The sequence below is a fragment of the Drosophila ficusphila genome, unplaced genomic scaffold, assembly GCF_018152265.1.
Source record: "Drosophila ficusphila isolate 14025-0441.05 unplaced genomic scaffold, ASM1815226v1 contig_791, whole genome shotgun sequence".
Taxonomy (NCBI): domain Eukaryota; kingdom Metazoa; phylum Arthropoda; class Insecta; order Diptera; family Drosophilidae; genus Drosophila; species Drosophila ficusphila.
Window position 1 is genome coordinate 23,165,207 of NW_025064737.1, and position 27,236 is coordinate 23,192,442.

Genomic DNA, 27,236 nt, shown 5'->3' on the forward strand with positions numbered 1-27,236 from the left:
CGAATTATGGCTAAAAGGGGAGACGCTGATTGGGGGCATTAATATTTCAAGAGTCCTGTCCGGACTAAGCGGGCCTCCGTGAGCGGTGACAGCGAATTTCGGATGGCCAAAGCCCCGGAGGTCCTGGGGCATCGTTTAATTTATTTAAGCACGCTGCGGCCAAGGAGTCACTCTCCATTTTCGAGGAGCACCGACCGGCAGGCACTCCAGCAGAATGAGCGGGAGTGGGCCAACTGACCAAGGATTTCATTTCGATTTGCGCACTTGCCAGGAAATCTTCGGATTTATGTGGCTTTATTTTCAGTCCGAGTCCTGTTGCAAAGTGCGTTTGGTCCGGATGGAAAGAAAGGGAGGGGGCGTTGTTGGAACTTAAAATTCCTGGCAATTGCCAGGAAAGCTGCAACGAAAGCGCTTGGCAGCAAATGAAAACGCCATAAAATTGACAACAAAAGCAACGGCGAAGGTAAGTTGGAAAGTAGAGTGAAAAGTAAATCCGCACGTGCCAACCCAAATTACGGGGAAAAATTCAAGAGGGGATTGGAAATGCGAGACCACAATGCAGATTCCAAGCAGCATTTTGAAATTAAGCTTCAGCTCCCGGATGTCCTGGCATTCATAAGGTGAATTCGGGGTGGGTGTTTCATTACCAATCGATTTCCCTAATTCGGTTTGAAAAATTCGGAATCCAAGCTAAAAGCGGTGCAGGAAATTCCCAGAACTTCTTTTCCAAATTCCTTTGAACTTAAAGAAATTGTTTATTGAAGTAATTGCTTTGTTTGAGCTTATTTAAAGGTGAGCATGGCTACTTTATTACAATTAAAGTTTTCTCTGAAAGCTAATGAATATATATAACATTTGGGTGGGTGTTTCATTACCAATCGATTTCTTTACTCACTTTGAATGGCCGACAATCCAAGTTGGTGCTCTAAAAAGTGTGCAACAAATTACGACAAAGAGACTTGCATTCGCAGAAACTTTGCCCGCAAAGTTTACCTTCTTGGGAGTTTTTCGTTGGCCCACGCGCTGAAAATTTCCCTCCAACTGTTTTAATCCCCTCTGCATGCCAAGGCCGCCCCAATCCAAGCCCAATTCCAAGCCAAGCCAACACTCCACCTTTGAGATGTAAAGCCTTAATTCGAATCCACGGAATTCTTCGGGGGAAGAGGGAGAGCTCGTGTTTGGCTTTGGGGCAAAGGCAAAAGCAAGGCAGTGGCAGTGGTAAAAGGAAAAGGAGGCGGAGGCGGAAGCGAAGTATCCTTGCGCAAAGTAATGAAGGCGGTCTCCATTGACCGACCGCCTTGCCGATGTTTCGATTACGCGCCTCAAGTGGCAATCAGGATGCAGACGGGGATGCAGTGCCGCAGGATTTGCTCCGCATTAATAACACTTAACCCCTGGCCAAAGTTGGGCAAACAGGACTTGAGCGGACCAAGTCGAGGCATTAATCCTCGCTTTGATGTCCAAATCGGCGGCTTAATTGGAATTGATTTGAACAAGGAACTGGGTTTGGTTTGAATCTTGTTTATTTATTCAGTATTCGGTATTATTATTAACACACTCAGTAGTTTCGACTTAGTTTAAATGTATTTCACTTTTAAGTTTGCCTTTCTCATTCCTTTCTCGTTTTTCGTTTTTAATTTTAATTTATTTATAAATCTAACTTTGCTTAAAAACAATCAGTTTGGTTTTGTCCAGAGTGACAGAGACAGAGAACGACAGGCGGGAACAATCAGATGACTGCCCCGGTGTTTCCATTTATATGTATCTATATATATATATATATTCAATTTATTTTATTACGCATACGCACTGTATATTTTGCTAGTCTGCCATTTCACTTTATGTTTGTATGTATATTTGAAATTAGAATTCGAATTACATTGGAGTATTGTGTAAACTGTATGGCGTATTATTATTATTATTATTACTTTTATGTCGTACTTTTGCTCGGTTACTTTAGTTATTTATAACATTTACACTGAACTCGCTTTTATTGTTTGTGTTGTAGTCGACGAGGGTCTAGGTCGGATGCCCCAGAGTGGATGTATGAGTGGAATTGTTGTGGACTCTGGGAATTGGCTGTTCACTCGACATTTATTCATTATGCACTCGAACATCGAACCTCGCCCTCTTGACTGTTGTTTGCTTTTCGGTTGTTGTTCATCTTCGCCTTCGGTTCGGCTTATTGTGGTAATAGAATATTCATGGAATTGCCATAAATAGCAGCTGAATCTGTCAGATCGGATCGGAGAAGTATGGAGAAAATGGCCCAGAAACAGTGCTAGTCGACCGGCTACGTTTCAATTTTAATTCACCGGACAGCTGTAACTGCTAATGAATCCTATATCGCTATGCAGACATAAACGGATGAACGGCTTTTGTTTTGGCTCGATGCCCAGACACTTGCCCACTTCCGAGGCAAGTATTCTAGTTCGAAGTCTGATGGCCAATAACTTTGAGTCGGCTCTATGAGTCTAATTACACTTTCAATACACACGGCTTACGTAACTACTCGCTTACGGGCTAGTTGTTCATTAATTACAATTAATATTTAACATTTAAATGCAGTTTGATTAATGTTTGCCCGTTCTCTATGTACAGTCGATGGTGCAACAGCAAAATGAGTGTGTCTGGTGTGTAGTCTGTGTATGTGTGTGTGTGTTTGTATGTTGTATTTACAAGTTGTATATTTTGATTTCAGTTACAAGTTTGTAGCGTATTTATAGCGCAGCTTCTCGGGTTTATTCTTTTGATTTTTAATCCGCAGCTCGGAGTTCGCATGACACTTAATGGCTGACAATTACAAAATGGCTTATCCTTATCTGTTGTCTGTCCTCTTACACTTACGCAATACGAATTACCTTTTACGGTAATGCATTTAAATTTATGCTAAAAATTTACAGCTATGTTAAATGAAATGCCCGTGAATTATGAGGCCTCACCGCGCGTGATTGTGTGTGTGTCTCTGTATGTGTGTGTGTTAGCTGACTACGGTAGATATTTATTATTACTTTTTACAATTACTTCAGCGTTGGATCCAGGGTCGTAAATTCCAATTCGCCGCGCGGCAATATCAGATCCGGGTCTGCAATATACACTTTGGTTGGTTGGTATAAAACAAAATCAACAACAATGGCATATGTGGATGTGAATGTAGATGTGGGTGAGCGTAAGTGTATTTGGGTGAGACATAAATTCATGTGAGAGTGAGTAATGGGTGAGAAGTGTGTGTGTGTGTGTGTGAGTTAGTGAGTGTGTTTGTGAGTGTTCAGGAATAGAGAAACAAAGGCAAAATGTTTATACCGATTAGTTTGGCTTGTTTGCTTGGTTGATTTGGTTTGGTTTGATTTGGTTTGTTGCTATTGCTTTTCAGATTCACAACACTTGCAAAATGACATCATAAACGAAGTTGCAAATTATGATTTGAGCGGCGAAAAGAAAAGAGAACCATTAGCAAATACGTAGCGAAAGCGTGACCAACTGTGCGCTGATAACAAAATAAATAGCATCTAGTAAAACAGCAATACACGAACACAATCACAATCACAATCAGAAACAGAATCAGAATCAGAATCAGAAACAGCAACAGAAACAAGAGCAACAGAGACATCAAGAACATTTAACGGAGGAGCATTTCAAACATTAATATTCACTTTTGCTGGCCCAATCACCCCAGTTCGCCCTTTTTCCGCTCGTAAACGTAAAATAATTCAACAATTTCTTAATTTTTATAGCGCATTTCGACGGAATTTATGTGCGAGTCGGTTTTTATTGTGGTGGTCCGACTTATTGTGTCGCCCCGGCACAAGTGAATCTTGAGCGTCATCTAGCGCTTGTTGTTTACGATTTTGCAGTTTGTTATTTGACGTGGCTCGGAACGGGCACCCTGTGATATTTTATTATTATCGCCTTTTATGTCACATTTGTGTGGCGTCTTTGGGCCATAAAGACGCACAAACTAAGGCAACTCTAGTGGCTCTATGTGCGAGTTTTTGTGTGTGTGTGTGTGTGTGTGTTCGGTAGGTTGTGGCCCTTCACGTTTACTTTCACGCCACGCCTGACAGCATTAAAAAATGTCAAATGTCGCAAAAATGTTGCCAGTCGGGATGGCGCAACAAAAAGCGGAAAAACCTCTAAAGGGAGCGGTGCCAAAGGAACGGTTGCGGGGGCGGAAACGGAAGTGCGGCGACAAATGAATGAACAGCGTTGACATTGAGGATTCGGAAGAACGTGTGCGTGGGTGCACTGCAAACAATTGTGGGTGCAGTAGAGAGTTTTAAAAATAGATACGTTTCTTTTGTGTGCGAATCGCTTTTTTAATCTGCGGTTGACAGCTTGACATTATCAACTGAAGATATTTATTTGAACAGTGAAAAATAAGTTATTTATTTTTATTTTATTGCTTGTTTTAAGTTTGTTATATTATTATTTGTTAGAAAGAAATTATTAGATTATTATTATTTAGAAACTAAATCTTGAATTCCCTAAAATAAGCTGATTGGCAATTGGCTTTAAGGTTTTGGTTTCTGTGTAGGTCCTTTGCTGCCGCATAAACAATGTTGCTCAAGCAAATTCTGCGGCATTTTTTGCGGCATGACGGAGACATCAAAGTGCGGGCGCGGAGCAGATAGACATACGTGCTTTAAGGAGTCTTTAAGATAATGCCACCAGGCCATCTAGCCGCAGCAAATGGCGCCGTGTGCTCATTTCGAGTGGCTGCTGTGTGGCTTGGTCTCAACTTTGTCTAATTAGACGAGTGCCGCTGGAGTGCACATGGAACCTACAACCTACAACCTACAACCAACGACCGACGACCGACAACCCAAAACCTACAACCGACAAGCTACAACCGTCAACCTACAACCCACTCGCATTACTTACAATCCAAATGCTCGCACAAAAAGCCTGGCTAGCAAGGACGAAGGCCACACAAACATGGCTCAGACGCTCGCGACTCTTGACTCGCGCGCACACACACACTCACACATTCTGACACACACACACGCAGTGTCACACACACAAAACAACAATGAGACAAAAAGGATGCTGGGCAAAATGAATGGAGCAGCATGAAATGAAACAAATGTGCACAAAAAAGCAGTTCCTCCCCATCCTCCATCAGAACCATCGTACGCAGAGATGTCTGTGGGGCACAAAAAGTCAAACGAATTTGACTGCTCGGGGACTCGCGCCGCCCTTCGGTCTCTCGGTCCCAGTGCCACCTGTACGGTGGAGCACGCGAGACTGGCATATGCAATTAAAAATGCTGGCTAATGACAGCAACTGCCGAGATGTACAGATGCGAATGGCTGTCTTTTTCTGGCCATGAGTTTGTACACGAGTGCATATATATGTAAGGATCTGCGTGTGTGTGTGTGTGTGCGCGCAGTGGCTCACTTGTTTGCCTTGAGTTACGGCGCTGGAAGCGTTTTGCTCTTTCCAGGACCTTTTTATTTCAATTTGACATCGCCGGGTAAATGTAGGGACTATGAATTCCTAGGCAGCTAGGGGAAATTTACTACCCTGACTTGCGACACTGTTCCGTTTGGTTGGATCAGTTAGGAAAGTAGCTTTTAATTGTAATTATCTGGGGTGATTACCGGAGCTAATAATGCAAAATACAACAGATAGTTCCAGTGTTTATGATATATTATCTTTTAGTTTACATTTTTATTATGGATAATGGATTTCCAAATCACAGAAAGCTTTGACTAGTGTTTAAGTTCTCAAATTGAAAAAAATCTTAAATGGCTCTTTTAGTTTTTCTGCTCCATCAAAGTTCGAAGGAAGTCGCTTAAGCTGCCATGCAGCTCAGTGTTATTCCAGCCAAGACAGTTCCCAAAACTGTCTGCCTTCAGTTGGCGTCTTGGCGCAATAGCTACATCTTTTCTGGACTGCTCCTCTGGCGCACTTCAGCCCTTTCAGACTTTGGCACTTGTTAGTGTCTTGTAAGCCAGTTGACTTGGTTTACGTTCTGCCGGGTGAAAGGGCAGCACTGGAGCGGGAATTACAAATACGAACACCCCACTGTGAGTGTGTGTGAGTGAGTGTTTGTCGTGTCATGTCAGCCGAAGAGCCCCCCAGCGCACATAAATTAAACAGGCTGCCGGGGGGTAGTGCAAAAAAAAATAAAATATTAACGAGCGGAAGGGCAGGCTAAAAGTAATGAAAATATAAAATTAAATCGCTGACAAAATCAAATTTAGCTAATTTGCGACATTCGAACCCACGCATCGGGGGCAAAGGGAAACGGAGAATGGGGAACGCAGAGAGAGTCGTGTTTTGTTAGCAATAATATCACGTATACGACACATCTGCCCATTAAATAATATTTGCATTTGCCAGCATGTCGGCACGTCAGGCGCAGGCAGAGCTAGCTGACTGGTGTTTGTGTGCCTTTGTGCTTATTTTTGTGTTTTAATTTAGTGCTTTCGAAATAATTAAAATTTATGCAATTCAAAGGTAAAACAAAGTCTGCATGAGCTCGCACAACAAACAGAGCGACGGGTGAGGAGAAGTGGACTGAGTGGGTGAATAGAAGGGGTTAAGGCAGCAGAATATTTTGCAAATTTGTTGCTGTCTGAGGCATGTTTACGCACAGAGTACATATGTTTGTTTGCCAGTGCGTCGACTGCGCTCCGGAAATTTATGCGAATCATCCCAAAAAGACTTGCCACTGGAACAACGAGTGACACATGAGCGGGTTAAAGCCGGGATGGATTTGTAGCGGGAGCTGGGGAGCGGAGAAAGCCCACAGCTATGGAGAAATAAACAGAAATGTCAACATAAAACAAAGACTAAGCAAACAGCCCCATCCCGAGACCCATAGACTTTCCCATTGTCTTGGGACTCTGAGCTGCATTTATCCTTTTTAAAAACAATATTTGCTTGCACTCTCCGATGCGTTTGTTTAATGTGTATCCAGCCTTGATTTCCGAAGCGGATGGGCGGCACAAAAAACTCATATACTTCAATTAGCCTTTATTTAATATCTGTGATTCACTCAGCCGAAACCTATCTCCGGACTTGCAGCGTTTAAACCGAGTTAGCCAGCTCGTCAAAGGGAAATCATGGGGAATGCCGCAAATAAATGGGGAATCTTTCGGATATTTTTGCGGCATTTGGATGGCAACAAAGACAAGCCAAAATAATTACAGATGCACAAAGGGAATGAAGGAAATCAGATGAAAGACATGTGAGTGCAGGGATGTGGCAACGTAACAAGCAAAGTAAATTGGGATGCCAAATGGACGACAAATTAAAATGTGAAATGGAGCAGGACTAGAGCCATGTTCTTGGATTGGGGCGATATTAAAAATACTCCAAATGCGAATGCGAATGCGATTGCGACTGCGAGTGCAGAATTCGACAGAGAACTCAGCTTAGACATGACTGCCCATCTGGTGCAGCTGCAACTGCAGTTGTTCCTGTTTCAGTTTAAGTTTCGGTTTCAGTTTTTGTTTCTGTTTCTCGTTCTGGATCTGGATCTGTGTGCGAAGTTGTCGTCGTTCGACCTGCTGCACAGATTTAGTTACATAAAATTTACTTTGCATACATTCGGGCGGCCATTGAGTGTCTCGGCTCCCAGGATCAGGACATAGTTTCGCCTGGGGCACGGCCAGGACGAGGCTCGATATGTTGGAACTGGTGCTGCAAGGCTGGCTGGATGTAACGAGGAGGGGCAGCAGCACGTCGCCTGGGTGGAAGGATAACATGGAACGGCGTTAGGACTGAGGACACTCGCAAGGACGACAACTCGGCGGATGAGCTCGTATTCGTAAACGTATACGTGTGTGGGGGGCACTACATTGTTTTAAATACTGGGCAAGGTATTTACAACTGCAAGTCGAGGATTAAGACAGTTGGGAAAGCGAGTGGAGAGTGTGGTTCGCTACCTACAGAGAAAGTCAGAGGAGGAGGCAGATACTCATACTCATAGAGAGAAAGACAGAGAGATAGAGAGAGAGAGAAGGGTAGAGAGGGGTAGAGAACTATGGCTAAATCAGGCGGGATTTCAGTGGGTGGTTGTTGATGATTACCTAGTGTGCCCGGCTAATGCAAAGTATCTTCCAAATACTCCAACTAATCGCTTCAACCGCTTCAACTCATTCAAACCGAAACCGATTCAACGCAAATGTAACGAAATTAAATACTTTGATCTGCGCTAATTAGAAAAGTGTACTCGTATGTCATAAGCTACTTTTGTGAATGCTAAATGAGGGGCAATTAGTTTTTCATTTCCATTTTCATTTACATGTGCTCGTGTACCCACTAGTTGGCAGCCAATTTGGTGTTCGACCGCATCATTAGCGGACTCAAGCCAACCCAATTGTTTTTACATGTGGTCCTTGATCTCCTCCGCTTCGACCACACACAGCTACTCACATGCCAAGTACTTAACTATGAATTAATTTTTGCACAAGTATGATATGGTGAGAACAGTGTGTATACAAGACCAACCAACTGGCAGGTCAGGTCGCAAATCAATTCGTGTTCGTGCATTCCCAAACGCTTTGACATTTATTCATTTTGCATTGCGGCTAAACAAGATGTTAAATTAATCTACATAATGGCTACAACTCAACAGTGTGTGTGCGTGGGGTGTGTGTGTGTATGTACAGGCAAGAAAACTATGTATTTACATAAGGCAATAAATTCAATTGGGCAAATCAATCAACTAAAGCTACGGATACAAATACAAATTAATAACGAGAGCGCACTCGGCTCGCAACTCAAAAGTCCTCGAGCAAACCAAATGGGGATGCAGTCGCAGAGCAAGGATACGATACGAGTATGCACTGATAAATTGATGGCTACTTGACTATAACTACGGATAAATAGCTACGTCTACGGCTACAACTACAGCTTGTTGAGTATAGATTTTGGAATAGTACCGTTTAGGCTGGGCTGCGCGTACTGGATGAAGCTCTCCGAGATGTAGTGATGGGGTCCGGCCACGCCCACAATGGCCCCGCCACTCGAGCCCACCCCCGGCATTCCGCCCATTCCTCCTGCTCCTCCTCCTACTCCTCCGCACAGATGGGCGTTGGGCGGGGCCACCCGCGCCCTTATCTCCGCCGCCCGACCGCCGCCCTCCTCCAGTTCGTTGAGCTCATCCTCCTCGATGTACATGCTCGGCACATCGCTTCGCGCCGGCCTAGAAAAAGAAATAAGAAAAGGAGAAAACACAGACATTGAATAAATAGTCATCACATTCTATTAAAAGTTCAGGGGCTAATAGTTCCCCGGGTAAGGGCAACCCGCTTTTTTATGGAGTACAAAAACAGCTTAGCGAACCAGAGAAACTGAGCCAGCTGCCAGCTCTCGGGCAACTCAAATTTCAATATAAACAGCAACATTCAAAGCCCCGTCATCACCTGGGGAACGACTGGGCCAACTTTCCAGGGACGCCCCACCCACTTTGTGGGAACGAGAAAATAAAATAAATTCATAGCGCGGCGGGTGCACACGGCGGATGCGCAATATCGAGCTCTGCGCTTTCAAAGTAAATTTAATGCGTTTTCGCCGGCGACTCCCCTCCATCCGCTCGATAAATATTGTCAAAAATATCAGCGTTTCTCTCGAGGACCCTCGAATTTTAATCATCCCGCTCGATGGTCCATTGTAAATTAAAAATAAACCGATTGCCGTCAGCAGAGCTAATTACGAGTACGCCGCACTCCATCTACAACTCGTTTTATCAGTTCGTCTGACCAGCGCACACGTGCGCATCAAATATTTGCACTAATACTTTGCCGCAAAAGGCAAATAATTAAAATTTATGCATAGACGCATATGCGACTGAAAAAGGTGGGTTTATTTCTGGTGCTCTGGTGGTGGCACAGGTGCGCCAGATTTTATTTATGCATCGAACTGACGGCACGGAGCCATGGAGCGCGTTTGACAGTTGTGATGACCATTTAATGACCCGCATTCGGCTCGCTTTGATGTGCCCGCGACTATTTTCGGCAACTATAATTAATATTTCGTTGGATTTCGCTTTGAAGTGGTTGCCCGAATTCATTATTGAGTAATCAGCGAGGCGGGCCGAGCCAGCCGGAATCAAAGAAAAAGCCATCCCATCGGGGTAATGCGACCTGTGCCCCCGAACCACGTGCACCACGTCGATACAAAAGGACCGGGGCTGCACTGTGTTTATCTTTAATTAGCCAACTGAACGGGCAACCAGGGCTAAGCAGCTGCTTAATTACCCACCCACCCACGGGGCACGACCCTTTCGCCCCTTCACCCCATCGCAGGTACAGCGTTGATTTCCTATCTAAAATGGAAACTCTCACTTGTGCGGCTGCCCCGTTTCCGGCCCTCGTTTACGGCCATTCTTTTGCCACGAACTCGGACCCTGTTGGGCTGTTTTGCTCTCGGCCTCCCGGGCTGTCGGGCTAGTCAGGTGCAGGTTTAATTAATTTAATTACAGACTAAGCATAATTTACTGGGCAGGTGCGTGCTGGTCTCTAATCGATTGGCGGCCTCAAACTGTTTAGGCGATCGCTCACTGATGAACCCGACATTTACCGGCCCAGATTGGCCTTTCGACCTTTGGTCCTGTAAGTTTAAAACAAGGCCCCCTTGATTGAGCGGCCATTTCTGCGCGGCTGTCATTTAATTACTTTCTGCGTAATAAGCATAAGCGAGGAATGCGCAAGAAAGTATGCTACGCTTTCCGTTTCACGGTTTCCGCTCTTCGGATTCCACTCCCACGCGGCTTTTCCACTATCTTGGCTGTCAGTCACGTGCCCCACATAAATAATTTCGTAATTATTTCTGCACACACACACGCAAACAAACACACACACAGACACACACAAAAGCCACCCACACATGCCGGCAGCAAACAATTTCATTATTAGTTTTCCCAGCATCCGGATCGAAACAAAGGGCAAACGTAAACGTAAGCGTAAACGCAAAAGTAAACGTGGACGTGGACTCACCGCATGCTCTTGCGCACCTCCTGCGGCTCAGGTGGTCGCGGCCGGTGCCTGCAGACCACCACGATGCCGGCCACGATAATTGACGTCACTATGACGGCGCCTATCACCACGACGGCGGCCAATATCAGCAGCGTCGACTGCTTCTCCGGACCGCTGCCCGTGCTGGCGCCGGTGCCCAGGCCGCTCGAGCTGCCGCTCCCGCCCACGCCGCCGCCTCCGTGGTGCGTCGTTTCTGCGGGCGTGGGGTCCTCCGACAGTATGGATTCATCTGGAAGAGAAGAGGGACGATGCCATTAAAACACTGAAGCAAAAATATGGGGAAGTAGGAAATAAAAAATAAAATAAAAGTAACCAACATTGTGTTGACCCACAAATTTAACTAAGACTAAACAATAAAATTTTTTTAGAGCTTTCTATTACAAGCATTGAAATCATCAAAAGAAAAACATGATCGGGGGTCAAAAAAGTGACCATCTCCGAATTAAAAAATCTAAACGGGGTTCGCTAAGGAATTTCATCACAAACGTTTAGAGGTACGCCACTTTGGAATCGGATTAAAATTGGCGGAGTAACATGGCCTAGAAACCAAACTACACCCAGTTTTTTTTCTCTGCATAAGCATGTGTGGAACGGAGGGCTTCCTATAGTTTCGAGGGTCTAGGAATGATTTGTTATTTGCCCGGAATTAGTTTGATGCTCCTGCTGATTTCTGTTTGCCCCGCCTTGCTACCGTTTATTTATTTATTTGTTTTGCTGCGCCGTGTTCTTTTGCCTAACTGATTGCTTTTGACTGTTTGCTTATTGTGTTTTTCTTGATCCCTTGGGACGGGGAAATCGGTCTGAAAATTGAAATTAGCCAAATGGCTGGGTACTTGGCCATAGGAGGAGATCTGCGGGCATGATAAATAGGGGCTGCTGGAGAAGAGGAATTATGAAAATCAAAGACTACGAGGCCCCAGCTTCAGCCACTTATTACCAGCGATTAGACCTGATGGCACTTGCCGCAAAGCCTTGGCAATTATGAGCAACATGTGAGGCATTGTTTATATTTATTAGATTTCCAGCCAACGGAAATTGCAGCATAATGTGTGGGCTGGGGCCCGAAGGTCGAGGGCAAACTGATTGTAAGATGATCCCCGGGCAAGATTTATGCCAAACATTCGTTAATGCCAGCCTCACCGATTCTCGCTGGCAGGCAAGCATTTCCGCTCCATTTGCGGGACGTCAAGCCATCGGCCTCGGAATTGAAACATTGCCAACACCGGGCCATTGGGGCTCCCTTTTGCTGGTCGCTTGCTCTGGGTCTTGGCCTGGTCCTGGTCCTGGCTTTTTGAGGCGAGCGTTTGAGTGGAAATTGCCTACACCTGCGGCTCAATTTAATTTTTGTTGCTGCCTTCCGTTATTGCCTGGCCTCTTGGACTGGATCGGCTTTGGCTTTGCCTTTGCCTTCTGATGCCATGGTTCACAGCATCTCAGTCATCGTCTCAGCCTGTTTTTTAATCAGTTTGCTTTGTTTTGGCCTTGGCTGGCCCTCTCCCCTCCATTGTTTTCCTTATTTATTCGCCTTTGATGCTTTTTTCCAGCTCAAGTGGCCACTTTGCCTGATATTTTTCACGTTTTGCCTTCCCCTCAAAGTGTAATAAATTCTCTTGATGAGTTCTACGTAAACTGATTTAAATCAGCGTCAGCTGATTTGCCTTTATTTTATTTATTTTCTTGAATCCGTTGAGGTGGCAACGGCTTTTGGCGACGACCTACGGCTGAATTTATAGGTCCACATATGCCCACGAAAATAAAATCTGCGTAGGCTCGGGCTGTTAAAATTCCGCATAAATTAGAAGGAGACCCCCGTTCTCCCTCGCATTGGGGAGTCTATAGTCTCGGGCGAATTTACGAGTTCGGCCCGAAAAACGAGTCTGCGGCAGCCCATTAACATACATAAGTAACTGGTGGAAGCCGAGGTGCGGATTCCGGGCAGCTGTTGTTTCATGTAAATAAGTTTGGCCGGCGGCTGCGAATCGATTGCACCGAAAATCTAGTGAGTGCGCGTAATCGAACATTTGCCTATCAAATGCAATTAGCGCCATTAAATCGGGCAATATGAGTGATTTATGGCTAACTGGCGAGCGGAGCGCACACAAAAACGAAATGGAAGTGGAAACGGCCAAGGCGGCAAATGGAACTGGAAACGGTAATGGAAATGCAGATAAAAATAAAAATCAGCATGAAAATAATGACAACATTGTTGTCGTAGTTGTGTGCGAGAGAGCCGAGAATGGCGAAGGAACAATAAAAGAAAAGTGTCTACGGTGGCCGTTAAGCAAAACGAAAATTGAAGCAATTCCGCTTACGCTCGGCTCACAAATACACACACACACTCATACATATACAGCCACGTAGAAGGAGTGCTTACATGTACGCACACAAAGACTGGCATTCGCATTATGTCGTTAGGCAGGAGCAAAATGAAGAGGCTGTTGCGGCACGCCCCTGCGTATACGTAATATGCGTGTGCCCCACTCAAGGAATTGATGGAAAATGCTGAAATGCTTTCCGCTCCACTGCATAACTCAGTCAGTGGATTAGAAAAGGGCGTCTCGTCCTCGGGCTGGTGGAACCCCCAGGTTTGCTTTTCCTTTTCTTCCACTTCCAGGAAAAATCCCATATATGTGTCTATGTGTGCGAGTGTGGGTGTGTGTGTGTTGGTGTGACGCCATGTGCGAACTTTTCGCGGCGGCTGATTGAAGACGATTTCCCCGAACTTGCGTTGATTTGAAAGTGCAGTCAAGCGTTGAATTAGACAGTTCCGTCCTCAGCTGTTTTTAGGGGCTCCAGTTTCGGGTTTCTCTGGGTATTTTATTGGCCCCCGGAAAAAAGTGACCCACAAACTAGCAACTGGGGTGGCCATAACTTGCGCTCTTTATGTGATTAGCAGGAGAGTCCTGCCTTTTTTCGGTTTCCGTTTCAGTTTGAGTTTTCACTGCCCGACTGACAAGTGTTCTGGCTCTTTGGAGCGATACGATTGGACTACTCACCATATGGTCCCAGTTGGGCGGCCACGCGTACATTCTCAATCACCACCGGCGGCTCGCTTCGTCCTTTGGCGTTGACGGCGTAAACTAAAAATTGATATTCACGTCCCGGCTCTAAATTATTCAAACGAAACTGTGGACTGTTCTCCTGCATGCGAAAGATGGGTGCAGATGTCGCCTGGAATGATACATACAGATATATATATATTTGGCTGATTTGGGATGCGAATGCGAGCATGAAACAAGCGCATTTATAATTCACTCGCCATACGCTGCAAAGTATGCCATGTATTTTTAACTTTTCGGTCCCGTCGCAGACCCAACGCATAAATAATTATTTAAGCCTAAAAAATACTCAACTGTACAGGACACAGAAACTGAAACAGCAACAGCAACAGCAACAGAAACAGGACAATGTCTGAAATTTAAAACTGAATATCCGTTTGCCGTAATGGGACACAATCGAGTGAGCTTCGTTGGTTACGCACAAATTCCCACTCAAGTAAGCGTAAGTAATTTATGTTGTCCTTGCGGCACTTTTCCAAAACCCCACTGCTCTTGCTCCTCCTTCGCCTCCGCCTCCTCCTCATCCGTCTCCTCCTCCACCGTGCGAATGTGTGTCCTTTATCTAGCATGAAACTTTAAAGCAGCCAGCCAACGGACGAACGCGTGGGTCAGAGTCCGGAGACGAAGTGGGGCATCCTGGAGAGCCCGGCCGCCGCCACCACCAGTACCACCGCACCACCACCACCATCGTCATCATCGTCGTTTCATTTTCATTTCCATTTTCATGACCATCCTCGTGATGAGCTTTGCGCTTGGCTACTTTGCTAATAAACTCGCCCGGCCAGCGCTTCATCAAGGCTGTTGAGAGCAGCCAAACGAAATGGAATGAAATTTTCATATGATGTTCTCATCTAAGAGTGACAGGGATAATTTAATAACTCAGCATGCACTCCCCCGAGTGCCGGACAAAGGGTAGCGGCGGACTTGGACCTGGGATTCAAGGGGTTCCATATGCGAGAGGGCTCGCAGCATTAATTATGTTGTCCCTTTTACACTCGAGCTGAGTTGAGCCCAAGAAAAGGATCCCTTACCGCTCCCCCTCCCCGAATATTTATTAATAATTCAAGCAGAAAAGTCAAAGGACATGCACACTAATTGACCATATGGATTTCAAGTGAATTATTGCCAAGTCTCTCGGCTCTGATGTTTCTGTTGCTGTTTCTGTTTCAGTTTCGTTCGGGCGTTCAGCCTGGGTTTTTGCTTCCGTTTCATAGCTGCCGGCTGTGTGCCGAACCGTGAGTAAATTTTAATTCAATATAGCAATTTGCGTTCTGCCTGCCGGAACTTATCAAGTTAGGCTAACTAGATTCTGGAGCTGTTGAAGCTGCTGAAGCAGCTTCCGCTTCTCAACTCACCTGATCGTTGAGCGTGGATATCTCGTTGTCGCCCAGGCCAATGGCCTCGCTGAACTGGCCTCGTCCTTGTCCCTGTCCCTGTCCTGCTGATCCACCGGGATCGTTGGAGTAAAGTATGTCGCCGCCCACCACCTCCAGCATGAAGTATTGCGACAGTCCGCCGTCGCTGCCCGCCACACAAACCACCTCCAGAACGGTGTCGTTGCGCAGTTCGCAGGCCTTCGGTGCCTCCGGAGTGTCTGGAAAAAAGTGAACGAAAGGGGGCGGGGGCGAAAAAGGGAAGGGTGCCCAGATAGCAGTTAGTCATAGTCATAGACAAGCCGGGGCTTAATGGCCCAGCGGCCACCCCAGCCGTAATTGCATTTAAAAGCAGCTCCTGTCGCCTTAAAGCGCCACTTTGCCGCAAATGAAGGCGTTGCCACGTTAAAACAAAAGTAAGGAGTGCGTCACGCCCTTAAAATTATTAAGTCAGCTTAGGTTTTCCGGCAGAAAGTGGGGAAAACAAAAGTCTTTAAAAGTAGGAAGATACGTTTTAAATCTCAGCAAACTTTTGAGGGAAATTATAAACCGAATATGCGTTATTAAATTTAATAAATGTTTATATTAAAATCTTTCAAATTAGAAAGCAATAAATAAAGGAATTCAACATTTTTCATGGATTGCAAGAGTATTGATTTTATGTTTATGTTTGTGAATGCATGATATCTTTTTCCTGAGTGCATAACCACGCCCCTAGTTTGCATTAATAACAACTGAACTCGGCCAAAACTGGGAGCGATGGCAGGCAGTTGAGCTCAACCTGAGGATTATTTGGCAACATTTGGGGAAAGTACACCGGCACCCGTACAGCCGGCCCCTCCCTCCCCTCTGCTCTTCTCACTCCCCTCCCTTCGGCACACACTCGCCAATTATGTAAGCAGATCCTTATGTGTGCATAAGATATAGAAGGGGTGTGGGGGAGAAAGGGGAGCGGGGAAGCGGGGGCCGACGCCACCGACACCAGGCTTGTTTAAATTGCGGCGAAGATGGAGGTAAGTGCCGGCATCTTGTGGCAACGACTTCCTCGACTCGACTCGACTCCTCGACTTCCACGACTTCCTCGACTTCCACTTACTTGCCGGCAGGATGTGCACCAGACAGGGCGTCGTTTGGCGGCCCACCGCATTGCTGGCCCAGCAGGCGAGGGTTATTAACTCGGAGTCCGTCTGCGGCAGGTACGTCACTGTGCTGGCCAGTCCGTTCGATTGTATCCTCGAGTTGAGCACCTGTAATGTGAAGAGGAGAGGACGGCCAAAGCCGGTGGATTAGAGCGGCTCCATTGTGCGAACGTAGGCAGGATCAACTGCAGCTCGACTCGAATCGAAATCAAAGCAAACCGAAACGAACCATAGCAAGTCAAACCAAACCGAACAAGCCAACCAAGCAGACCCAATCGAAAACGATTCCCAGTCGGGCCAAAAGCAAAGCAAAGCGAAGCGGAGCATAAATATTTGAAGGCAAATAAGTTTTTATTGCAAGCCAAACGAATCGAGCTGGAGACGGGATAAGTCATCCTGTGGCTCTCCGGCTTTTCCGTGCAGATTTTCAAATAACCTTTGCGGTAAATGAATTACTTTATTTATTGTGCACAGCTGTCCCAGAACCGTCGAGTCACATATGCAAGTCGTTCGGTTCGTTTGGCCGGCTCCTCCTCTTATTTTAACTCCTCCATCTATCTATCTCTGGGATTTTTCCTCCTTTTTTTTCTGCCAGCTCTGCAGTCCTTTGCTTTGCACCTAAACGGTTTGCATTTTAAATTCCCTCGAACGGAGGTAGCATCCGTCTGCCCTTTGCCCTCACCGTTTCGAATTTATACATTTTGATTAAATTTTAATTCAGTCACGTACAACGCTCGATTCCCAGCTCCGACCATTGTTCGTCTGCTCGGAATTGTCGAACGAAAATCCCAGACAACCCTCGAGTATTTAGCACAAGTTCTGCTAATAGCACCCGACTTCGAACTTGGATCCTTCCTACCTTCCTACCTTCAGTCTGCCGGCTGGCATTCCTAGTAATTGCGACAGTCGGGTCGAGACCGGGCTGCAGCACGTTTCCCGGCATAATTACAGACACAATAAGTTCGGTTTGGATTCCGGACAAGGTGCCTTTGGCCCAGACCCCCAATGCACGGTAAGAAACCATCTAAAGCTTGATTTATGGAAATCAAATTCAGGGAACGACTCAGTAAAATGTATACTCGTAAATAACTTGGCTCTGCATTTCATATTTTCTTTAAGAATAAAAGAGTTCCCTTTTTAAACTAAATAACTTAGTTCATGTTACTATTTCCCACTTTAGCTAGTTTAGCAATCTATATTTTTTTCCGTGCTCTGAACAGAAGTAGTATTAGGATGACTTACCGGTGACACATTCCTGGTATTGTTGTAGGTCCAACTGAACCGCACGGAGTCCGGGGGATCGGCGTCCACCTCGCATTTGACCAGAATCGAGTGGAGGCTGACGGCTCCTATGGAGGTTTGTTCGGTGCCCGCTTTGCAGCGCGGTGAAACTGCGAAAAGATGAGCAAATCGGGAGCTTCATAAATATACACGCCATCGAGTTGTTAGGCAGCAAAAAGTTTCCATTTTAAATTCGTTCAGCCGCCCCCTTGGAGAGCAAACAGAAGGGGGGATTTTGGCCCCATCCCCCTTTGAAATACACACAAAAATATAAGGAAAGATGGAGGTTGGTGGATCCGAAGGGAAGTCGAGCCAGCAACATAGCCTTGAGCATAGTAATTAACATGTTTCCGTTTCACGAACGAGGGGGTTTTGTGTTCTCTCCAGGTTCTTCAGCTTCTTTTTTTTTATTTATTTATTTTATGTGGAGCTTAGCGGGGAGATCGGTGGGCCAGGTATCGGAAGAAAAGCGAGTCAGCCGGCGTTTACTTTCACTTGGCTGTGAAATGAGAGCAGATATGCGGAAGCACTGCCGTGGCCCTCGGGGAAAATGTGTCTGTCTGTTTGAATACCCGAGCGCTCAACTCTCGACTCGACTCGACTGGTCTGAGTTGGTGGGTAGTACTATAGTATCCCAGATTGTGTGCTGAAAGCCGCCTTTAAAATGTAAGTCACGCCAAGGCAGATAAGCATTCGGAGCTTCATTACTACGTTCTTGGCTTTTATCACAAGTCAGCTGCATTTCACCGTCGAATTCTTAAGCCATCTGTCTGCGTCTGAGAACTTGTTGCTGTACACTGTCCCTGTGTGTGTGCGTGTGTATAGGTGTGCGTGTGTGTGTGTGGACCCAAATGTGGGGAAAGTTACCTAATGCCCAAGTCAATGCAAAGCAAAGACTCTATAGAAACTTTCATAATTTCAAATATAAACTACTTAAACTGTCGTATGATGCTCGAGAAGGGGTTGGAAATGCATTTCGAGATTGTGAAATTGTCAAAGTAGCAGCCAAAGAAACGTGGCTTGGTTTTCCTGTTGGCCGTTGTGGCAGCATGAAAGGACCTTCCCTGCTCTGTAAGCTGACAACACAATAAATGCTGCCAACAAAGGGCTTAGCATCTCGTCTTGGAGATTGTAAGCCATGTGGATACCCGGGTACACGAACCCGGCCAAATAGTGTACTTAAGACCCACTCGTGTGGCTCCAAAAGGTTCCATCGATTGTTCGGGCCTCGCTCTGATTTATGCAACCAAATCGCTTGTGCGAGTAGTATATGAAATCCACATTAATCACAGCACAGAGAAAAAAGGCCAAAAAGGCTGGGAGGTTGGCCCGAAGGCAGAGCGAAAAATCGGACCGTGAGGTTTATGAAAAGTTTTCGCCTAACGAGAACTGCGAGTGCTGGATTTATAGGCGAAAGTTGTGTCTGTGCGTGTGTATAAATCAATGGTGTGGTGGTGGCTAGGTGGGTGGTTGGTTCTTTAGGCCAGAGGCAGCACGAATTTTACAATTGTAAACAAGCGCGCAACAAACGCCGACAGTTACAGATGGAGTTGGCGACGGTCATGCATCATTTCTAAGCAATTTCCCCATCCGCCCCGTTGCCCCGAAAAAGTTTGGTAACTTTCATTCCGGCAGCAGCCATTGCTTGTTGATTTTGATTTTATTCTGCAGCTTCCGTTTCCGGTTTGCCATGTTATTTCATCACGTCGTGGCCCGAATTTCCTCTTCCCGTGCCTCTCCTTTCTCCTTCCCACATATAGAACGTAGTTTGTGTATATTTTATTTCGCATTTTCCACAAGTCGTACTTACACTGCACTTTTAGCGTGAGGCTGGAGCTCCGGGTTTCGCCCTCCGTATTTGTGGCCCCGCAGGCGTACGCCCCCGCACTCTCCCTCTCGAGCTGCGTCAAGTGCATTATTTCCGAGCTCTCGCCCGACATTCGCATGCCCTGAAATTTGAAGAAGGGATATTATTACGGGTTTCAATTGGTTGCGGGAAGGTTGTCGAGGATGGTTAGCCGATGAAATCCAGCCATCGGGGGGCAAAACTGTTAAAAACGATCTAAATTGCGGTTTAAGTCAAGCGTTCTGCTACAAAAAGTTGAACTTTTTGCATTTGAAAACGTTTAAGCCTCTCAAAGCTTACTCGCAATACAGATTTTCAGGTTTACTTTTATTTTCATAACTAGTTTAACTTGTAAAACTTCACACTCGCTCATGAATAATTCTATTTATATTTAGATACACATTTAAATAAAAGTATCTATTTTGAAAGACTCTATTTATATTGTATTTGACTAAAATTATTAGAATTATTATTTGGGGCTAGCAGCATTTGGTCTTAGATGACACAAATTGCGGTGGTGCCGGCTGCATTGTCGAGTGACCACAGGAGACCCACAGCCACCACCAACCACCAGCACCATCACCATCAGGAGCAGCACTAAATGGCAACCACAATAGAGGCAATGCTTCCCGCCCGGCGATTTGCTATTTGCCGAGCGGCAGTGCGGTTTCCGCCGCCTAATGCGGTCTCTTAGTGGCTCGAATAATGAACGGATTTTATTAAATCAAATTAATGTTTTTTTCGGCTTCCGACATTTGGCACTGTCGGCGCTCCGACGAATTGCACATTGAATTTTCCGAAATCATCGGCGAGGCCGACGAGTGACTTCATGCGGATGCGAATGCTCCATTTGCACAGCTTGACTCCGCAATAATTCGATTACGCATTTGGAAGCAAAATCCCGGCTGACATTTGCACATGCGTTTAATTAATTCGTAATAATAACAATAATGCAATTTACATAGCTTAAGTTCCTTCCACCGTCCACCCGGCAATGTTGCATCATTCACAGCTAATTTGCACCTGGGCCCCACAACCCCATCGTGATATAGATCCGCCGCAAATTGGCCATGCTGCATCATTTGATTATTTGTAAAATTCATTAAAAAGCATCGCTGCGTTGATGGAGGGCGGTAATTACATTGGCCCTTGTGCAATAATGCATTTAACAATGCCGCGCTGCAAAGTTGGGAACACACACATTTGTGCACTCGCTTGAAAGCTGCTTTAATTCGATTCCTCTGCGGGATTTCATTAATTTGCCGAGCACTCTTTACCGCCGGCTAAAAAGTTAAAGTCGACCCAGTGCAAAAGTTTGTGGGAAGTGCCAAGGAAAAGGCGGAAAACAGTTTGATAATAAAAATCTATACGGCAAACTGACGTCGAACAACTCGAAGAAGTGACAAAGTTGGCTCTTTGGAACTTTTTGCGCACATTTGCTCACTCGTTTTTCATAATTCTCTGCCTCATTTTCTCGTTGCCTATTAATGCCAGAAAAAGGAAAGCCGAAAATCAAAAATCAAAGTGCCCTAAATAAAGAGAAGTTTTCAGAAAACCACCCCCCTTTTATCACATCCCCTGTCAAATGTTTTTGGCAATTTGTTAACTGCCCTACAAAAAAAAAAAAACGGGAAAAATAAAAAGGAGAAGAAGTGATGGAAAAATATGAGCTCGGGTTTATGGTTTTTGCTAGTTATGAAAAATGATGATGTGACCATGTGGACAAAACTGTCAAAGGATGTCAGAATCGTGCGGTTTAATAATAGGAACCCAAGACAAAGTCACAGCCAGTCAACAATGGCTGCCCGAAAATAGCAAAAATGGACAACTGTGAAAGGAAAAGCAGAAGCAGAAGCAGAACCAAAAGCGTTTGCAACAATCTCAATCTCTTTCGGTTTATTTGTCGCATGATTAATAGCTAAATAATTTGCAACACGAACGGACTTCAATGGACATCATGAGCCAATTATAAGACGTTTGAAAAATGAGCCTGGCATTTGTTGGCCCGCTTCTCGGCACTTCTTGACCACATTATTCTCGCCCGGCAGGAATGCGAGGCTGCTGCTTTAAGGACTCCGGCTAAATGAAATTAAACCGCAAAAGTGTCTGCTTATGGGGCCGCAGGAATGTCGACGCCTTGGGGCCGACAACAATTGATAATAAAAATTTCGAAAAGTGTCTGATACACGTCAGCTGTGCTCCTCGTTAGCCGGGGGTGAAAATCTAGCAAGTTTTGTGGAAATGGATGATGGGGGAGGGAGATGGATGGGGAAGGATGGGGAAAAATCAGTGGGCTTACTCACATTCTTGAACCAGGAGTAGCTGGTAACCGGCGGTCTGGCATCCGCCCGGCATTTGAAAGTGACATTCTGTCCCTCGGCCCGTGTCACCAGTCTGCTGGGATCCTCGTTGGCCAAGTGCACCGAAACCGTGGGTGGATCTGTAAGAAAACAGGCGGGCAAGCAAGTAAGTAAGTAAGTAAGTAAGTGGCGGCATCCGGCTTAATGAGCGCAGCGAATGGCTGAATAAAAGTCAAAATAATAAACGGCAATGGCCCGGGAGGTGAACTTGGGTCTGGACAACAAGCATTGCGTAATGTACTTAGTCCCAGCTGCCGTATATCCCTATATCCTTTGGCCTGCCAGCGGAGGCCTCGTCCTGGCCGCACGGCCTCTTGACCACACGCCAAATGGGACTATTAGTTACGGTTGTAAAAATCTAATACGCGTCGGAGACTGTCGGCGCCACTTGGCCCCAGTCGGTCTTTTGTGCCCCAATCCTCCCCCTGTTCTCCTTATTTGATGTCCCAGTGCGGGGCAGCAACTATAGAGGTTAGTCTTCGGCTTCCCTGGCAAATGTCAATGGCGTGGGCTGGACGGCAGAAAAAACGCTGACGTTTATGGTGAATTATTTAGAAGCAGCGCAAAATGAAAAGCAGGCGAATCAAGAAGGTTGCCGGCCTGATTTGAGTGCAGGTAATTCAGCTTTCTATATTTTGATACACTCCGAAAAAAGGCTAATCCATGATTAGTTATTCGTAATACAACCACTTTCTTATTTATATTTATTCCTAATCCATTAAACAATTTTTTGTGGCATACTAAGAATCTTTGTGAGTTAATCTTAATTGGTTAATATAACCAGATTTCTAAAGCTTTATTTTTCCTAGTGCATCCAAGCCAAACCTCCGCCCTTTTATCCGAGAAAACTTTAACGAGAGCAGCAGAGGGAATAATGTAAAGCGGAAGCCGGAAGCGGATGTTGCAAATATTATGGGGGCTGGCAAAAAAATGAGCAATAGAAACATAACGGTGCAAATTTAATCAAGGCAAGTCGAAGAACACGACATTGAAGTCAACTTGACTGCATTTTATAAGCGGCTTAGTGCAAGCTGGCCAACAGGTTGATGTGGCCTCCAGCCAACTTGGCCGTCTCCGGCTCCCTTTTCCCTCATGGTTCCCTTGGCTCCCTTGGCTCGGTTGGCTCCTTTGGCCTTAATAGAATTACGCTGGCTCTGGCCGTAATATGCTTCTAATTGGACTTTCCTCCGGCCGGGCCATCATGCACACACATAGGCCAAGACCCGAGCAGCCTGTGTTGCGGATACACAAAGGCCTCTCTCTGCTGGCCATGGCCCCGTATTCAGGCCCAGACCCAAATACCCAGCAGCCCTTGTTCCACGGGCCAGCTCACTGCCAATAACAGGCAGCGAGCTCACCTGTCGCAAAGGAGCAACGTGTCCTGCGGTACTTACAGGCCACTCGGATGATGCGCTTGTCCTCGATGGCGCCACCGGAGAACCAGGGATTCGTGGCGCGACACGTCAGCTCGGCATTATCGTTCTCCGATGTTACCTTCAATGTCAGGATGCTCGTGGTGATATTCCCGTCCTGGGTGAAGAAAAATAGGGAATAAAAGGAAGAGATTACTAGATGTTCATGTAAAAATATCCAAAGAGCAGAAAATGTAATTTAAGTTAGCTTAAGCTAGTTTATTAAAAATTGTGTTTATCGTCTCAACATATTATAGTAAATTTTACTATTAATTTGAAACTTAATAGACATGCCTTCACACTGATAAGATAACTATTTATTTCACTCGTTTTTATATTAATTCATAAATTGCTATTTTTACTGTATAAGCATGGGATACTCTATCCGGTAGAGATTACAGTTTTTTCCTGTGAAACTTGCATTCTTTGGGCCTGTCATATGCCCTCCTTGATAGACAGGTCTTCGTTAGTTTGGGATATGTGCTGTGGCCTCTCGAGTTGCATTTCACAGCACGCTATTTGAAAATAATGACTCGGGTTCCGAGCTAAGCCAATGTCCTTCCAACGGCAGCACCGTCAGCCCTAAAGTAACCAACGGAAAAGCGAGACAGAGGAGCTCATGGCAAACCGGGTATTAAGTTACGACATCAGCCAGCGCCAGAACGGAGCTCCAGCAACGTTTTGGCAACAATCAAAGCCAGGTTGGGAAAACCAACAAGCGCTGGCTTTCCGTCCTGCCTTTCATGTGTGTGTCTTTCTCAGAAAATCTGTCCTGGAATCGAAGCGAAGTCGGTTATGCACGAGTTGACTAATGCCCGGCGACGTTTGGCAGCACAGAGTCTATCCATTTACATGGCATAATTAGAAAGCGAAAAGGGCAGTTCCACGAAACACAGAACACAGAACTAATGGATGCCGAAAACTGAGACTTCTCCGAAGCCAAGGATCAGATAAATGCCAGTTTGAGTGGGAAAAATTGCCCCCATTTGCTAACAAATTGTTCGGGGACGTTGTCCATGAATTCCCCGGACCATCGAGTGCAAATTTGTGCAGCTCGACCGAAACTTTTCGCCAGTGCAGTTCATCAAAGAAGCCGACTTTCTCCTTCATCCTGCCCAGCTTTCCATCCTCTTCTGTTTTTGTCTCTCTCTGCGGCTGCTGGAAAAGTTTGCCTAGCTCGCATTTAGGGTCACCCAGTGGTCGCCTCGGTTGCCTTTGTTGTTGGCCGACTTTGTAGCTATTAAACGCCGCACAGCTCTCTATATATATATATATTTTGATATATATGTATGTATACAAGTGCCTGCTGCACTGCGGCCAGCTATCAAATGTCAAACGCTGCAAGCAAATTTTCCGGCGCAAAGTTGCGTTGTCCTGGGAACGGCAACAAGAACGAAAACTTTCTCCTCGCTCGGCCTTTGCCGCCAATCGTCGCGCCCCCGTAAAAAAGTCCGACAATTTCGGGCAATTTGGCAAGGACATGCACTCACCTCCTTGTCGCTGTGAACGATGACCTCGGCGTTCCGGATGGGCTCGCCATCGAGCAGCCACGTGATCTTCGCCGCCGGATAGGAGCCCCAGGATTCGCAGCGAATGGGAACTGGATGTCCGGCGGTCAGCAGTTCGTTGGGCGTTGCGATCTTCACGCGCACGGGTTTTACTGTGGAGGAAAAATAGTTGTCATAATGTCGTTAAAAATCCGAAATATGGCTTTCTCGGAAAATGACCTAAAACCAGCACGCGAAAGCGCATAACTTTTCTTAATGATGTTCGATTTTGGTTTGGTATACCTTAAAATGCTTGTGAAAGAAATGAAAGAAATGAAATGAAACTGCATCATTAGTTTGGTTTCGATTTTTGGGTCGATTTTTTTTACACTTTTATAATGTTACCCCTGACAAAAATCTTTTGAAAGCCCATTACTTTTCTTAATTGCTGATGACTGCAAGGGTATATTCGCTTTGACTCGCCGAAGCCAGGTTTATTTTTTTTTGCTGTGACTAAATTTTTAAATTCTTTGAAACCTTAAACATTCACTCGCTTATTTGTTTTTGTTCAGTGACACGAAAAATAGTACGATAAATTTATTTTTTGCCCATAAAATTCTTCTAACAATTATCGTTTGTTTTTTATGTATTTAATTTAACATATACGAGTATGTTTATCTCTGCTGGCCACCAATAAAGTTAATAGAACCTTTCGGTCAACAAGTCTGATAATCAACAAATGTTTTTGTGACTCTAGTTGGAGCGAAAAACTTTATTAGCCAGGTAGCTTGCGGAAATGTAATGTAATGAAATGCAAATATTTATGCTTTGCTGGGAAGGGGGAGAAACTCACAGTAAACCTGAACGGTGACATCCTTGCGGACGGGATCCACCAGCCGCGTTCCCTGCGCCCGGCACTCGATGCGCGCCCCATAAAAGTCCCGCGTGGTGGTTCCAATCAGCAGCTGATTAACCATCACGGTGGCCCCCTCCTCCACGGAGGTGTGGCTGGTGCCGATTAGCTCCGTGTCGTCGCGCCACCAGGTGACCTTTGGCGGAGGGCGTCCTGGAAAAGAGGGGAGAACACTTAGTAGAACGCTGATAGTATACAGTCGTTGTAGTAGCAATAGCAGCAGCTGCTCGGTTTCAGCCCCATGCGGGCCTCTCCACCAGATGGGGAAGCAGGATGTGGAGGAGCATCCTTGCCGCTTGCAATTGACACTCCTGAGTGCGATGGTAAACAATGCGTCAAACTGCGGTTCCAGTGGCGCTGACAAACACAGTTAAACGCATGACAGTTAAGTGGGTCAAACCACCGCATGAAGTGCCTTCAAGTGCACAGAAAAAGTTTTAAATGACATGTGGATTAATCTACTATGAAGGCTTATCAACAGGGGGAAAAAAATACAAATATCTTTTCTAAAAAATATTTCATATCTGTTTGTATACAACAAATAATGGTTTCGCTTACACTTTTCTGCTTTACCACTTAATAATGAATATTATATTTAATTATTATCTCTACTAAAATAAAAGCTAAATAAGTTTTTTTTAATGTTAAACTCTTAAAGAGCTTACTGTTTCAAAGGCTTTGTTGAAAATGTTTAGTTATCATCTTTTAATAGTATTAAATATTTTTTTGTTCTTTTGTGGTAAGGTGTTTTTTCTGATGTAGCAAATAGAGAACTGCCACACAAGTGCAGGCTGCCAACTGTATCTAATTACTCACCTCCCCTCACTTGGCAGCACAGAAAGAGCTCGTAGCCCTCGCGGAAGGGTCCTGCCAACTGGGCTATCTCCTTGCCCTGGGCATCGAAGATGCGCGGCTCCTCGGGAGGCACTGAAATGGATGCCGGATAATGTGCCACTTAGGAGTCAGCCATTCCAGGGGTCACCACCACGGGTATCACTTACCAACTAGGGTCAGGTTGTGCCTGAAGTTCCGCGTTGGCGAGTTGAAGAAGTCGACGCGACACCGATAGACTCCGCCATCCTCCGGCTTCACATCGTTGATCTGCAGGCGCGAATCCTTGGGATTATCGCCGATGCTGAAGAACAGACGCTGCCCCAGATCGCTAGCTATTGCCGCGTGGGGCGCCACCTTCACATTGCCACCCCGCGAGTCCAAGCTGCAAAGGGGGAAAAAATACACCAAGGATATAGTGGGAGGGTAAGTGAGGGGGCGTGGCAGCATGTAGCGATTATTAGATGTCATAAATAAACATATGCGGAGAGCATAAGTTAGCCGGCGTTCCCCTTCGTCCCTCGCATAATTTAGGTCCGTAAAAAAT

General features: G+C 45.6%; 1 protein-coding gene across 4 annotated transcripts in view; it reads right to left on the reverse strand.

Moving 5' to 3' along the window:
• Nucleotides 1-1,505: 1,505 nt before the first annotated feature.
• The window catches only part of LOC108088433 (nephrin), a 68,043-nt gene continuing 42,312 nt past the window's right edge, over nt 1,506-27,236 (reverse strand). Inside the window, exons 4-18 of one of the 4 annotated variants that reach the window (XM_017186202.2) lie at nt 26,860-27,074; nt 26,675-26,785; nt 25,799-26,011; nt 24,949-25,118; nt 23,441-23,576; nt 21,990-22,126; nt 19,651-19,789; nt 17,802-17,950; nt 16,517-16,667; nt 15,403-15,641; nt 13,985-14,159; nt 10,950-11,217; nt 8,895-9,157; nt 7,556-7,696; nt 1,506-3,085 (exon numbers count right to left, since the gene is read on the reverse strand). In XM_017186202.2, the coding sequence (XP_017041691.1) occupies nt 3,021-3,085; nt 7,556-7,696; nt 8,895-9,157; nt 10,950-11,217; nt 13,985-14,159; nt 15,403-15,641; nt 16,517-16,667; nt 17,802-17,950; nt 19,651-19,789; nt 21,990-22,126; nt 23,441-23,576; nt 24,949-25,118; nt 25,799-26,011; nt 26,675-26,785; nt 26,860-27,074 (2,572 nt within the window). In that variant the 3' untranslated portion in view covers nt 1,506-3,020. Of the gene's footprint in view, nt 7,697-8,894; nt 9,158-10,949; nt 11,218-13,984; nt 14,160-15,402; nt 15,642-16,516; nt 16,668-17,801; nt 17,951-19,650; nt 19,790-21,989; nt 22,127-23,440; nt 23,577-24,948; nt 25,119-25,798; nt 26,012-26,674; nt 26,786-26,859; nt 27,075-27,236 lie in introns of all 4 variants that reach the window. The other 3 variants (XM_017186204.2, XM_017186203.2, XM_017186201.2) reach the window with 3 other exon arrangements.